This window comes from Falco cherrug, chromosome 6, assembly GCF_023634085.1.
Source record: "Falco cherrug isolate bFalChe1 chromosome 6, bFalChe1.pri, whole genome shotgun sequence".
In the NCBI taxonomy this organism is placed as follows: Eukaryota; Metazoa; Chordata; class Aves; order Falconiformes; family Falconidae; genus Falco; species Falco cherrug.
In genome coordinates this window covers 36,916,889-36,932,576 of record NC_073702.1, presented here as the reverse complement: position 1 = coordinate 36,932,576, position 15,688 = coordinate 36,916,889, and the positions used below count along the sequence as shown (strand labels likewise).

Here is a 15,688-nt window from a genome sequence, read left to right as displayed (position 1 = left end):
GAGCAGTCTGCATCATTACTTGAATTTGAATGTAGAAGTTTCAGTTTTTTCCCAGTCTCTTTCTTAGTCTTCGGAGCTGTGTCTTGTTAGTACAGTAGTGCTAGGTTTGAATGGTCTTCCTTCTGTATTTGTCAATCGTATTGCAAATGTGCCTCAAAATCTCTTTTAGATTGGTGCTTTAGTTGTATCTCGCTGCAAAGAGGTTAGTAAAAAACAAAAAGCCCTTTCTGGAAAAAAGGTTTATTATGTGATGTTTTCAAAGGCACAGAAAGTACAGATTAGAAATGGGAAAAATGAAGAAGTAATGAAAAAAGGATCACATGCCCATGTTGCTTCAAGTTGAGTTGCATAATATGGAGGAGAAGCATTGGTGATGAGGCTAGTTTAAGCACCTATGCTTCCCCTTCTGCTGACAGACATTGCTGAAATGTAGATGTTTGTGAAGTCTTGCTGTAGACAGGGTTGCTAAATGCTCTGGGTCTAAAACAAAGATCCTTCTTTTTTAAAACTACATTTGGTCAATGCAGTGAACTTCAGTACAAAGGTGGGAATGAATGAAAGGTTGAGGACATTCAGCTGATTTAAACAGTGACGGTATCTTTGGGTTGACAGTGGGCGTAAATTGAAAGGAGAGGTGTTGACTGGATGTAGGGCAAAATATTGTGAGAATTATGCATCGGTACAGGATGCCCGTGAAGGTAGTGCGGTCTGCGTCCATGGAAGTTGTCAGTCCATTGCTGGATAAAGCCCTGAGCAACCAGGTCTGCCCTCATAGCTCACCCTGTTCTGAGTAGTAGGTTGGACTAGAGGCTTCCTGATATCCTTTTTAACCTGTATTATTCTATGAATCCATGGATTTCACTTCTATTTGTTTCATTGTATAATCATTTCAAATCACTGAGGTTCTAAAAAGGGAAAATGAGAATAACTGTCCTTAGAGTCTGCATTACCCAAGTGAGAATGACTGATTTCTACATCGCTGCCTAGCTGTTTTCTTTTGTTGTTTTACCTACGAATGGGTATGTATAACATATATTAAGGAGGGAAAGCTAGCAAGTCTTCCTTGTTTCCATAGTTCAGAGTTGGAATTGTGTACACAACTGAGTGTTTGCTCCTTATACTTCTAAAAGCCCTTGGTATCTGTAATTTGCTCACATTGAAATCGACAGACAGCTTGCTTTTTCCTTGAAAAGTGAGCACATTTGATTGCCTCACGCACTACAGCATATTCTAATGCCCTGGTCTGAGGGGGTACCCATGTATCTAAAAGTTTTTTTTTCATTATAATTCAGTTCGAATGAGGAGAAGATCAAGACGGCGCTCACAGTGGGGCAAAGGCATTATTAAGAAGAGGAAGGTCATTAATTTAAAGAAAGATGAAGATGATGCAAAGTTTGCTGATGATGAAAATCATGGAGAGGACAGTAAATTGCTGGAAAATGGAGAGCTAGAGATGAGCACTGACTGCATAGAGGAGAATGGGGAGGAAACAGGAGATCTCTCCATGACAAATGATGAATCCTCTTGTGATATTACGGATATAGATCCAGAGCAGAGGCTCAACAATGGGACATCGGGAAAGGAAAACAACTTTGCATCCACAGAAGAAGAGAGTTCAAATGAATCTCTTTTAATAACCAACAGCGTTACCCTGAGTGCTGAAAAGGAAGTACGGAAGGACTCCACATCGAAAAGGGACTGTGTGAATGGAGAGACATCTGTACACAGCTCGGAAGGTATACGTGTTTCAGCATGTCATAATGGTAAAATGGAGTCAGTTGGTGCTGTTTCACCCTGTGGCAACAGCGATGGGTCTAGTAACAAGCAAAAACCTTCATCTGAAGATCAGCCAAAGGAGAAAATGGAAGTTTCCACCAGTGAAAGTCAAGGGGCTGATTTAGTGAAAGCTGAGTTACCACATTGCAGCAATAATGAAAAAACACTACAGAGCACAGACATTGAAACTAAAGATGCTGAAGCAGATAAAGAAGGTATAGCTTGTTTTCAGTGTTCCTGTCCTAACCTTAGTGTCCAAGTTCATATGTGTATATTTTTAACTGTACTATCTTATGTTAAAATTATACTGTAATATTTTATGAACTGCTGTCTGTTTACTTGAAACTTTTAGTATGCTTTCAACTTTTAATTCTGCTTAGATAAATTAGAAGTCCACACTTGAGTTGCTGTAATGTTACCTTAGGCAAGTAAGTGTATTTCCATACTTACACTGTTCTTTTTATTTTTTTTGTAGGCATTGTGGGAAACGTAAATACTGAGATAAGAGTTAAACAGTGATTACAAATTAAAAAAAAATAAATCATCAGTGCAGATAAATATATGATAAATGTTTTGGGCTGCATTTTCTATCTGATCTGTTTGATATATTTTTGACTTGTTTTATTAGAGATTTATGATAATATTATCATTGATGTTGGATGAAAACCCATAGAAATACAGAATGTATTCCTTTAAAAACATTTGCTTGTAGCAGAAGTTAAAGCAGTTTAACTCATAGCAAAAGCCAGATAAACTGTTGTTTATCTATTGGAGAAGGTATCTGGCTTTGGAGTTACAGTCAACACAGTAACAGTGCAGCAAAAAGATAAGAGAAGGAGAAGGGAAATCCTGCTAGGGCATAAAAGAAGGGGCCACGTCCTTTGAAGACAAGAGACACAGTTTCCTCAGGGAAGAGAAATAAAAGCCTTATGCATGATTGCCTTTTTAATTAGCTTTTCAGAATTACCTAAAGAATGAAATCTTTACTTCAAAAGTTAGCGCTGAGATTTACAAAGTAAATGAGCTTTAATGAGAGATCTAAATTACGAGAATATCACTATGTACATGCTGTCTGTGTTTGTACATACATATTTTCTCTGAGGGTAAGGAGAATAGTAGAAGAAAGGTCCTAAAATATTAGAAGAGTATGATGTACATTAAGAGCCTTTATATTTCTAAATTCAGTAGTTGAAATTCATGTACATTAAGGATGGTAATAATAATGGGGGTCCTCAGAAAAAAAGGCATTTGAAGTAGTTGAGGAGTAGTAAAATAGTGAATGAGTGTAGGGAGAGAATCAGGAGATGTAAAAATACTTTGTTCTCCACAATAGGATTGGATGGCAGTTTTAATACAGAGGTGGAAGAAAACAAATGTGTTACAAAAGTATGAAGTTTCAGGAGCAGAGCAGATATTAGAATTACTGTGGTGATGAAGACAAGGGATGCGTTGGAGGGAAAAATGAGGATTTGATTCACTTAAGGTTTTTGAGTCTTAGCTTAATATCGGAACTTCCCCTTAGAAGCTGATTAATTTGATGTTGTTAAGTACAAATGATACAGTGGGAAAACCGTGACATTCAATTTTCTGTTGGGTCAGTTCAGTTTTTTCAGGAGTTCAGTTTTTTCAGGAGTTCAGTTTTAAAGATGACCAGTTTCATGTGTGTTTACTGAACTGTGATTTTGTGCACCTGTAAACATTCAGAATTCTGCAAAGCTGATGAATAATGTGCAGTGCTACAGTCATGCTTGCTTGGTTCCAAAAAAACCCACAAACCAGAAAAGCAAAATCAAGCCAGAGGGGAGAATCAAGCTGTTAATTTTGGGAGAGTGACAGTGCTGACAGTTGTTTTTCAAATTACAGGTATATGCAGAAGCAAGAAAACACGAAAAGTTGCTATAGAACAGTCAAAGCCCTCAAGTTTGGAGCAGGTCCCAGAGGAACCATCTGATCCCTTACCCTCTGTAATTGTTGACCATGACAGACTAAAGGTAATGGAACTGAAAAATAAATTCAACTGTTAACAGACCTCATGACAAAGTCCTTTCTCTGTTCTGAACATTTCCTTTATTTTTGTATTTTTGACTGCAAACTGCATGACAGCAGTAACTTTTGAAGATGATTTGTCGATTGGTGTTTTTTGGATGAAGAGTTAATAAAACAACTGAATCCTTACTGTACCATCGTTACTACCTTTACAAATCCAGTGGTGGCACAGCAGTCCACTATTTTAATTGCAATTTTTGCAGATATTCATATGTGTTAATTGGACATGCCAGTTACTGAGGAACTGCCGGGGGCCTAGTAATTAGGAGTTAACATAATCTTTTCCCGTGTATGAATACTTGGTGGAGAGAACTGTTAGTGGATTGGAAAGCAAATTGGAATTTGTGCTGATGTTTTGGCATCATAGACTGAACCCCTGCTAGTTAATTTTCTTTTCAGTTTTGTCTCTTTTTAAGCAAAGTTGCAACAAAATTTGCTGTCTTATGTTGTTGAAATTAGCTTGACATTACTGTGAAATTTAGATCCTATTTGCTGTAGAGTACAGATGATAATCTCTTTGGAAACAATAGAAGTGTTATGAGAGGGGAAAAAATTTCTTAGATTTTACTTTCTGCTACTAAATAAAATACGTATTTTCAGCTTTTGTCTATGAGCAGTTTTAGATGTGTTGTGTCCCCCTCCCTTCTTTTATTGTATCATTTTTCAACATTTGTGGAATTCCAAATGTGTTTCTATTTGGTACTGCTTACAATTTCATGCCAATGCAAGTCTGGTTTAGCTATCAAAGTGGGGTTTATGGTTTGCTTTGTCATAATTATTGACCAAGGTGAAATAGCATGAAGTATCATACAAACAGAACAAACATTGTGCCAGCTATATTGAGCATAAAGTCTGAGACAAGAAAAGAAAGAGTGGGTATAAGCAGCGAAGTGAAAAGAAACAGAGTCCTTTTTATGTCTACATGGAAGCAGTAGCCTTACTGATACGCAGGTGTGGTTCATTTTGTTTGCTTGTATCCCTCCAAAATAGGGCTTTAGAAGAAGATTGCATTTCTAATTTGTCCTTAAAAAAAAAGAAAGAAAAAGTAATTGTAAAACCCCTCCTAACTTCGCCCTTTGTTGTTCCAACAGAAACTGCTTGATTTGGTGGTTAAAAAAAGTGACAACCTGACTGTTGACCAACTTGAAAGATTGTATTCGCTCCTCAGCCAGTGCATCTACAGGCATCGTAGAGACTATGACAAATCACAACTTATAGAGGTGATGTTGTACAGTTTCTTTTGGTCTTTATCTGAATTTTTGAGACTTTTTTTCAAGAACTAAGCTTATCAGTCTGTTGTTGTACTAGGAGGCAAAAGGTTCAAATTGACTTTGAGGAAAGTATCTATAAACTGAAAAATTTTAGCATAGACTTAAAAAGCAGAGGTTGTTCCTAATAATACTTTCCTCAGAAAAGGACTAAGAATTTAACCTAAAAGAATGGAGGAAAAAGAGGAGACCATACAGCAGCATGGAGAAGTACATGCTCACAGAGTAAAAAAGGAATAGAAGCAGTTTCCACGCTTGTGGTATGAGTAACAGTGGACGTAAAGTGGCTGCTTTATGGCCATGCCGAGCCATAAACGTTGCTGCAGTTGCCCTTTGTTGTGCATTTGTGTAAGTGGGCCAGACCCCCCATAATGTACCTCTGCTCCATGCAGTCGCCTGATTGTGGCTTTTGTACAAGACCTTAAAAGTTTGCAAACTTCCTCTAGATGGGTATTACCCCTGGGAGAAAGTCCAGTACAGCAGGATGTAAGCCAGTTGTTTGCTTTGCTGTCACCCTTTGCCTGTGAAGTGTTTGCTGTGAAAGGCCTGTCTGCATCGGCAGTGAGTTGGTCATTTCACCAGCGGGCTGGTCATAACTCTGGAGATGCGTTCCCTCCAGTGCCATGGTTCTAGCCGTAGAAGGGTTTGGATCAGCTTGCTGATTCAGCTGATAACCAATCCTGCTGATAAAAGGACAATTGCTAGCTTCCAGTTGGATCCCTGAACATTAAAGATTTTTCTCCATGAATATTTTACAACAAAACCTGGAAAGGCCTTAGCATGGGATATTGTAGAGTTCCTGCTAAACACTTTTCAAACCATTTTCATGCTATTCCTCTGCCATCTTCACCTAAAAATATGTTGAAAGGCTTTGCCAAATGTTAGGTAGATTAAAAAGACATTCATCCAGCAGGAGTATGTAGAGACTGATCTTTGCTTTGATTCTCCAAACTGTGCAGGTATGCGTTTACAGCTGGGTCACCGATAGCATAAGTGTGCATTAAGACTTGCATTCATGCAGTATGCCGTTGCAATGGTTTCTTAATGCATATTGAGTACATTAATTATGTAAGTGACCCTAATACACTTCAATTTTTCTTACGGACTGCCATAGTGGAATGCTTTTCTGCATTTATACTTTAATTAGTTTCTTCTATTACCATATTTTGCTAGCAGATAGCAGCTAATCAACAGAGATGTGTCTTTTCCTATTAATTATTTGATCAGATAATCATATTTACTGGACTATTTTTTTTTTATGTAATGTAACTTTATTTCCATCTCTGTATATTTATGTATAATTGATGCTCTGTGTCTCTTGCAGGAGATGGAAAGAACAGTTCATGTGTTTGAAACATTCCTGTGAACTTGTCAAGATGGGTGGGTTTATCCTCTCACACTGCTCACGGGAGAGCAGTCCTCTGAGCCATTCAGTTTCCATTTGCACCAAGTATGTGCAGAGCCTTGGTCTTAAGTGCTCTCTGTTTTTCTTTCTGTTGAATTTGGTGCTATTGTCTCAGGTACCTGAAACCAACCAGCCTACAAGAACCAAACGGAACTTCATATAGTTGTATCTGATATAAATAAAGAATACAATGCCACAGCTTGGAGATTTTTGGTGCTACAGAAACTGTTCTCATTTCTGCTCTTGTTCACTCTACAAGCATTATCTTTGGGGAAACTTCAGGCAAAGTGCAGACCAACACATACAAGAGGACTGGAAAGAGCAGATCTAAGTCGAATATTTTTCAACAGGCAACCTTTTTTTAATTTTTTTTTTTCTCCCAATTTTCTCTGGGGTAACGGACAAAAAAAAAATCTGTTCTAAAGAAGGCAATGATGCATTGTGGTAGGAATCTTGAGTAACTGATGTACAGTAATTTGAAGATGAGGCTCTCTAGAACTGCCTTTAATGTGCCTTTCAGTCAATTGAGAAAGATAAGGCTAATCAATTGGTTTGGATTATAGCAAATGGCAATGTTAGAAAGCTGTCTTCAGAACGAAGATCTCCAAAAGGATGAGTTATATTCTCTTCATTGGATGGCAACCAGTATTATGGTTCTATAATGCCTGTCTTACTCTACAGAACTAAACTAAGACACACTGGAAAAGCCACATACTTTACCAAAATGGTGATATTCCTTTTTCATTGGTATATATTTGTTTTAGAAACAAGTTACACAGTGAAACTCTTCTGTGTTGCTAAAAATGAAGCATTTTCCCACCCTCTCCTTGTTTTCCATTTTGAGTTCTTTAAGAAAACCAAGTTTAACACTGGCAGGCTTCTTTCTGAAGTTCTGTGCTTATAATACATAGCTTGGACTGTGCAGTGCAGGCAAGAAGACACTGTAGTCGGTCAGAGTCCTGGAGCCCAAGCTCACTTGACCATAAAGCTTAAACTAGGCTTAACATCTCAGTACATGCAAAGCATTGCTAATGTTGGGGGGATTGGAGGGGCAGCCTTTTGAATTGATCTGTTTGGACCAAAGTTCTCTGGGTCTGAATCGTGTAGTTCAAAACCTTTCCTGTGTGGCAACTGGGGAGAACAGTCTAGGCAGTGCCACGAAAAACATGGTCTATCACAAGCTCGGTATTTAAACATCACCTGGGCTGATTTATTTCCAATGTACGTGGAAAGTGTTTTCGAGAACTTGGCTGGTGTTACCGTCGTTCACCATTCATTGTGACTGTCCCTATATCGCTGCGGAAGTGTCTTTCCAGAAATATGCAACACGGTGTGATTAGTTTTTAATTAGAGAAAACAGACTACTGCAGAGATACTGAGCTACCTCAGCTTTTTGTATTTTAGTTACCAACAGTGTTTATTGAGGACTGTAATCACTCTGCTCCCGTTGACGAACTGAAGCTAAGGTAATTGTCTCCACCTCTATGGCTAATAGTAGTGTAGCGCTGCAGAGAAACAAAACGTGGGCCTTGGGCTACTGCAGTAATCCAAAGTGCTTTGTATATTGTGGTTAAACATAATTCTATCTTAGATCTTTTTCTCCCCCGAATGCCACTGTTCTTCTTTATAGCTGATGGCAGAAAAAGGTTTTAAGTGTTCACGTGCATCTAGTTACACCTTCTAAATGCAACCCATGCAGAAACACTGTATTTTTTAGGTGGGAAAGTGCGATTAAAAACAACAAAAACAAGCAGAAAACACATCTTAAATGAGATACTTTGATCTCAGATTTGATTATGGGATTTTTTTCCATGTTTCATTTAGTATTTATTAGCATCATACCTGTTTGAGATATTTTTGTGTCTGGTACATTAACAGCATTTTGTATTTTGATGGAAATTGTTACAAACTTTAAGATTTGATTAAATAAAATGTAGCAGATTTTTTGTAGCAAGTTTCTGATAAAAGGGGTTTTTGCAAGTCTCAGGTTCTTGCTGCAGAATTTTTTAAAAATATTTATTCCAGTTTCACTTACTCAAAGAAGTTTTTGTTCAAGTAACAGCAGCACTTGTGGAAGATAAAACTGCATACATTTTTAAGAAGATAAAAAATTTATATGACTTAAAACAGTTGAGAATTTTAGTCACCAGTGAGTGTGAAAAGCAAGTTTAAGCTAATGCCTAGCATTAAAAATGGTTCTAAAAGGTCAGTTTTCTAAAGGAAAATTTTTACTGTCAGTTGTTGATTGGGAAAAATTGTTAAGAGGCAATTTTACTAATTGAGGAGCTGCCATGTTGTTTTAGAGAAGAGTAGCTGATATCAGATGTGTTAGTGGACAGCTTACCTAAAATGATATACTTGCCTTCCTAGCCCAAATAACCACACATCAGTTTTTGTTTTCCTTTACGGATGTCTGGTGGTTATAGAGTTAAAACCGCTGTTAATCTATCCATGTGGTCTAAACTTGTTTACTCTTTGTATGTTTTTAATTATTTTGCCACATAGCACTGGCAAGAGTTTGTACAAATTGACCTCTTTTCCTTGTTTCTTGTTGTGAAAGTTGCAGATCAACTCCTGTGTGAGTCCTGGTGCTGGGGTCAGTGAGGTGTGACCAGCCAGAAGGAAGGAGGTTTCTTGGGGGGCTGGTGGGGCTGGCTTGGAGATAATAGAGTTGCGCTTGGGTAAAGTTGATGGCTATGGAGTTAATTGTATTTGCAAGTTTGAATCTCACCTGTGATTAATTTTTTTGTTTTGTTTTGTGTCCTCTGTATTGTTACTTGATTTCCTCATATGCCAATGTATTTATAGGATTACTGGTTTTTGTAATATCTTGTCTTCCTTTTTTTTGTTCTGTTTTGTTTTGTTTTGTAATTACGTTGGTGGGTCAGCTCTGGTTTTACCTTCAGTCTCCTGAATGGCAGGTCCTGCAGCTGATGGTCAATTATTTTGTTTTTATTTTATTTTGTAATCATAACATAAGCTTGAATTTGGGCTTGTACTTGCATCTTTTATATCTTGGACATTGGGTTATTTAGACATTGGGGCGTCCTGTTTGGTTTCATTAACGTGTGTCTACTTTGTGGATTAAGTAGACTCCCTTCATCAATTATGGTTTATTTTGGATTCTATAGTTTTATTCAGAACTGTGTTTAAATTGATGTTTTGCATTTTGACTTCATTTTATGTTAGTTTGAAGTAAGTTATTTAATTTTTTTTGAACTTCTGGAAATTTTGAACATTTTACTGTAATTTGTAATATAACTGCTGTGAAATACTTGAATAAAGATGACAAGAAAACACAGCTTTAGCTCCTTCAAAAATGTATTTAAAAGAAATGCTGCCTCCTAGCTGGTATCAGTCTTGTTCTTACTAGACCTCCTTGATTTAGCAGTTCAGATGTGTTACTCTGGGATCCTGCTGTTTAGTTACTTTGAGCAGTTTAATACGTAACTTATGCTTTCAGTGTTTGTCCATTAAAGAAAAAAAACTTTTATTAATCTTGACTGAAGAAGTGAAATTAGTATTGCATGTTGGTGAATGAATAACACGATTGTTATGAAGTTATGCTCTGTGCTTAGAAAATATTTTGTTCAGTTGCAGAGTACCACCAGGAGTGCTTCTAGTATATCAGCATCCAAGTGATACCAGAGTTTCTCGTGAGAGGTTTTTAAAGGAAACTCTCTTTCCTTCCTGTTTATCAAAGTTACTCTTGCCTTTTCTGTTGTGTGGGCTTTTTGTTTTTCTGTTGTGGTTTGTTTTTTTTTTTTAAGATTAACTTCTACTGTATCTAGGGGTTCCTTTAGTCCGTCCATCTTCCCCCCATTAATTCCTGCATAGGAGAGCAAGCTGCCAGAGGATAAATATCCAAGTGAGGAATCAACCCACATCTTACTCATTGGCAGTTTATCTGGAGCTGACAAATGGTGTGTGATATACACTGTGCCACATTATATACGAGAAGCTGTTCGGTGGCTTCTCTTAAGGTGTAGGACATACAACACACCTGCTCATTTTCCTCTTTTCCTTTTGGTGTACCTTAAATTATAGGGCTCCTGGTCAAAGGGCTAGTTGAGGGAGAGGGTAGTAGTAACTTATTGTCTGACTCCAATTCCACTCCTAGATGTAGCTTTGAAAGCACAATTAGGTAGGAAATACAATATCCCTTATAGAAATTATTATATAAATATAATAATGAAGTTGATCAGTGAGAGCCTAGGCTAATTTTGTATCAGCATGGTCAGATGTGTTGTTTTGATCTGAATCAGAGCCTTGCAGATACCAACACCACGTTCGGCACCATCCGAGGCGTTTACAGTCTGTGAACAAAGAAGGGTATGAGGTCTTGTGTATCTGTTCTAGTCTTCCAGGGGTGGTGATGGCCATCTCAACAGAGAGAACAGTTTCAGGGCCAGTTTCTGACAGTGGCTTTAAAAATAATTGGTCTGAAGGGACAAAACTCTGCTTTTTTGGGGGGCATTGACAAAAGCATTCTAGTAAAAACTCTTAGTGAACTTTGAGTGGTGCTTCAAAAGTGTGAATTGGTGAGGAAGAGTTGAGTTGCATCATGTGTTGTTAATAAAGCCTTAGTAAAAGCTTGAGCAACACTCATTTGTCAAGTGTTCACCCTTCTGCTGCTGATGTCTGCCTTGAAAGTAGTTTTGAAATGTAATTTCTTGTATTCCCTTAAATTTGCAGTGCTGCACATCACCTGTTTCCTCATTTAAGCTCCTTAGCTAATTTATTTAAATAAATTAAAAATGAGATACTTTTGTTCTGTATCTTGGGCAGGACTTGGACTTGTAATATATGGGGATTTAAGTTAGCACAGCATGTGAATTAATTCTGCAGGCTAAATCAGTAAACTCATGAACTGATTAATGAAGCCAAACACTTCATTCCGCTTCCCCCCCCCCCCCCCGCTTAATGCATCGCTTGTGGTCATGTAACTGTTATGTAAAAAGGAGGGATTATAAACTTTAGCACTAATTAATTCAGCCTCATTCCATTCCTTAGATGAGTAATTTTTTTACAGTGTGATCGTTCGCATAGGGAGTATATTTCAGTTGAACCCACTGCCAGCAAATGGCTGTGATTGCTACTAAATTCCATTTGTTTCAGGAATGCATTTGAGTTATGTTATATTGAGCCTTGCTTTAATGGTAGGAAAAATCCTTTTCCTTTAAAGATATGAGAAGCTGTTAAGATTTAAAAATGGCTTCGCCGCTTGTAGTGGAACATTAGTGTAAACCTGGCTGTCTGCATTAAAGTTTGCCAATAGGTGGATGCTGATTTGGAATAAAGCTGCTTTCAAGTTGCAGGTGCAAATGGTTATGTGGAGTTAAGGTGTGTTAGAACTGCTGGTTTTGAGTTGAGAGCAGAGGAGGTGGTTGTTCAGGCTCTGCGTTTGGGGCATCAGTGCTGCAACACTTTGGATGCCTTGGCATATTGCAGATGTGGAGTTGGTTCTTCTGCCGCGGACTTCTCTCCGTGTTTTGTTTACTTCAGTCTTTCAGCAATCAGGAGTTTGGCAGATTCTGCATGAGAAATGTACAGGTCCCTGAGACTGGATGGCTGCTGGGAATGCTCACACCATTTCTCATCCTGGTTTTTTCCTCTAGAGATGAATTACATCCTGATGAAAATCCCTTTGTATCAATGTAAGATGTGAATTGTGCTGTAACCCAGAGATGTTTGACTGTGGCTGCATGGAAGTAGGAGTCTGTAGAAGATGACCTGTCAGCTTTGGGACTTTTGGGAGGAGGGAAAGGCTTGGGGAAGTTTCAAAAGGGGCTCCCTTTGAGTATTTACTCAGCAAAGTGTAGTAAAGCGGAGACCAAAATAAAAGGCTGATTCATCCTAGAAAGTATGTTAGATTTAGACTAAATTAATTTGTTAAGGAACTGAGTCTTTCAGCTGTAGAAGGAAAAGAAAACGATCTTGGTTTAGTTAAGGAACTATTTGTCATCCCCAAAACCCCAGCCCTAGTTCTGTTGTAAAGGCCTTGTGTTCTCTTGCTGACTTGATTACACCTTGTAGAATTCCTCGTGTACGTGGAGGTTACCTGGAAGAACAGCGTTACCAGATTTCGGTGATGGGGAAGGACAAATTGCCAATCTATTATAGGTTTCAAATGAACATAATTCTGATTTTTAAGTGATGCTGGCTGCATTCTCTGACATTACGAAAGGTTATAGTGAGATAAAGGAAATGTAACATGTATAGTCACATGTGTCGTGTGACTATTAACATCAGTTTAGTAATAAATTGCTGTTTCATGTAGACATTTTAAGCATCAGAAATAGAAGCATGCAAGACTACATTTTCATGAGGCACTGGAGATGTAAGTGGTTTAAAATTCATGTCTAGCCTTTATTTTGGGGTTAGAGTGCTTCAGAGTCTTGCTCTGAAATTTAAAGCATGTCCAGAAGGCAGAAAGCTTTTAAAATAGAAAGCTTCCTTTTCATAAGATTCAGAGGGATTCAGAGGACAGCCATGAAAGCACAAGCTGAGCATAAATTTTACAGTGTTAATCTTCTCAATACATGAGAATAAATTTTGGGAATGGAGATTAACTGACACCTAATGATGATTTGAACGTTTAGCCATTTGTCACAAAAATTTGGGTGTATTCACGGAGAATAATGTCAGCAGGAAACGCTGGTTTGTTGAATCCGATTCTGTGGCACGTATGGTTTAATCTCATGCGTGCACAGGGTATGGTAACTTCTGTATGGCTTTAAGAGTCTTTTCAAGGCATCTGGTCTTGATCTGCAGTTCCTGTACCCACCCTGCTCCCTGAGCTTTGGGCAAGTGGTTAAGCACACAGGTAGGAATATGTGCCTTATTCCTCGTTTGCTTTGGTCTGGCTTTTGCTTCCAGGCACTGCTTCTTGTCTTCTCTTGATGTTCTAGACTCTGCATACATAGATTTTTAGTTTTCTTTTTCCTCCCGTGAAAATACTAATGCACTGTGGTCAAGTGGCCACTCATTCTTCTTTTTGCTGAGCAGAATGAGCTCTTTATGGCTTTCACTGCATTTTCTCCAGCCTTTAAGTCAATTTTGTGGCTCTTTTCTGCGGTAGGTCAATTTTTCAACATCTTCTAAAACATTTGTTCACAGAGGAAATTGATGTGATATTCCAGCATTGGTCCCACCAGTGCAATATATAGAGCTAAAAATCACCTACTCACTGTCCCCCTTTTTGCACATCTAAAGATACATTTAGTCTTTTCATGCCTTGCAATTGGGCTGGGAGCTCTTGTTACTTGACTCTTCTCAGACTTGTGGCTTTTCACGATGCTGTTCTCCCTCCTGGGTATCAGCCTTCCTCATTCCGCCTGGGAGCCTCTCCGAGGGCCCCCCTTAGCTTTCTGAAAAGCAGTTTTGTTTTAGTGGCCCCAGAGCCAGCACACTACGTATGACTTGCTCGGTCCTTGTTATCTTTTGCTCTGCTAATCTCTGCTTCCCCAGGTCTGTGACTGGTGATTTACGTCAACATTTTCCTTTAGGAACTCTGGAAGAAGAGGATTCCCCCGTTAGAAAATACTCTGATAATACCAGACTGGGAATTACTTGTACAGATTAGATATTCCTCAACTAATCTGCCTGTTTTTAGCCTGTGGAATATTTGCTGTCTGAATACTGTATGGTGAGGAAGCTGAAGTATTGTGTCACATGCTGTTGAAAGTCTATTACCTTATCAATCAAATGTCAGAGGATGAGATCAGGTTTGTGTGATACAGCTAATTTTCTGGAAAATCATCGTATTTATTCTTTTCTCTTTGATTCATGATCAGTTTAGTTAGATACCATCTTTCCATTTTTACTTGGGATTGATGTCAGGTGAATGCCCTGTAATTACCCAGTCATTTCTCTTGCCCTTTTGATAACTGTCACATTATCAGCACACCTTCTGAAATATCCACGCGTTATTAAAAATGAATATGTCGGCAGGCCCAGACTTCGGGGTTTTCTGGAGGTGGTTGAGTGTTAGGTTACCTCTTGAATTTGAAAATCCTTAACTACTAGGGAAAGTCGGCTGTGCTCTCCAGGCAGTATGTGGTCTGGACACTGTAATCCCCATAGGGAATACCTCTTGCCAAATAGAAGATGGAAATGCGAGCCATTCCCAAGCGCTCCTTCCCACATTCCCACTTTTCATTTTCCCTGGAAAGGTTCTGTGTGGCACTGATAATTTCCAGTACGTAAACAGTCGGCTTGCAGAAAAGCTGAGCATAAACTGAAGCAGGTAGAATTGAACTCGGTGTCAGCAAGTAACGGAGCACTGCACTCATTGGAGAGGAAAGTAAATAATTTATTAAAAGACTATCTCTTTTAATGGAAACAGAGTGGCTAGAGAAATTCCAGTGGGCTTGGAAATTTAGGCTTGCTTTGCAACAGCTGACTTTTTACCTGAGTTGGAGGGACAGTGTTCCTGGTACAACACAGTGCTCGTTAGATTCTTAAAACTTCAAGCATTTGGTGTGTCACCTTTGCTGTTCCATTCACTGATCCTTCCTCCGAGGCTGTCCACCAGCACAAGGACGCTGTATTAGAAATTAGGGACTGCTTTGTTCAGGTTCCCAAGGTGTGGAGAGGAACTGGTTCCTTTCTACCTGTAAGGGCTAGTATTTTTCTAAACAGATTTTTTTAATGGGACGGGAAGCTGAAGCTCCTGTGGGACTGTCACTGGTGACTTTAGTTAGGTGCCTGTTCGTTAGCCACAAAAATGTGCAAAAAGGTCACCAGCGCTGGCCGATGGATAAAGTGTGTGTGTTCCCTGTGGCGCAAGGCATGGCTTTAAACGGTCTTCAGCTTAGCCCCACTTGCCATCACAATTCCTAGTTCTGTGCTCGTTGCTTACCAGCTACGTGCTGAACTTGCCTGTCAAGCTGTTACAACTCCTGGGTTAGCAGCGCTGTTCTCGGGACAGGTCGTGAAAGGGTTTGATGCTCTTGCTGGTATGAACCTTACTGTGTGACAATAGGGGATAGGAACTCTGAAGGAAAAGAGAACACTGTTCAGAAATAGCAGATGATGAAATTAAAACCAGCAGGCAGCCTTTCAACCTCCATTGTGTAGACCACCACTAATGAAAAATTCAGAGGCAGATTTGGCTTGATGACAGCACCGGAGCTTCCTTCTCCCAGGTAGTAAATGAGCCCAAACCTTTAATTCTGTCTGTAAAGCTGCT

At 38.9% G+C, this 15,688-nt stretch overlaps 1 protein-coding gene across 4 annotated transcripts in view; it reads left to right on the top strand.

Annotated features, from left to right (window-relative positions):
* The window catches only part of ATAD2B (ATPase family AAA domain containing 2B), a 77,837-nt gene extending 68,041 nt beyond the window's left edge, over nt 1-9,796 (top strand). For 3 of the 4 annotated variants that reach the window (XM_055713640.1, XM_055713639.1, XM_027810963.2), the window contains exons 25-28: nt 1,293-1,991; nt 3,640-3,767; nt 4,914-5,042; nt 6,415-9,796. In XM_055713640.1, the coding sequence (XP_055569615.1) occupies nt 1,293-1,991; nt 3,640-3,767; nt 4,914-5,042; nt 6,415-6,456 (998 nt within the window). In that variant the 3' untranslated portion in view covers nt 6,457-9,796. The remainder of the gene's footprint in view (nt 1-1,292; nt 1,992-3,639; nt 3,768-4,913; nt 5,043-6,414) is intronic. The other variant, XM_055713641.1, reaches the window with a different exon arrangement.
* The last annotated feature ends 5,892 nt before the right edge of the window (nt 9,797-15,688 follow it).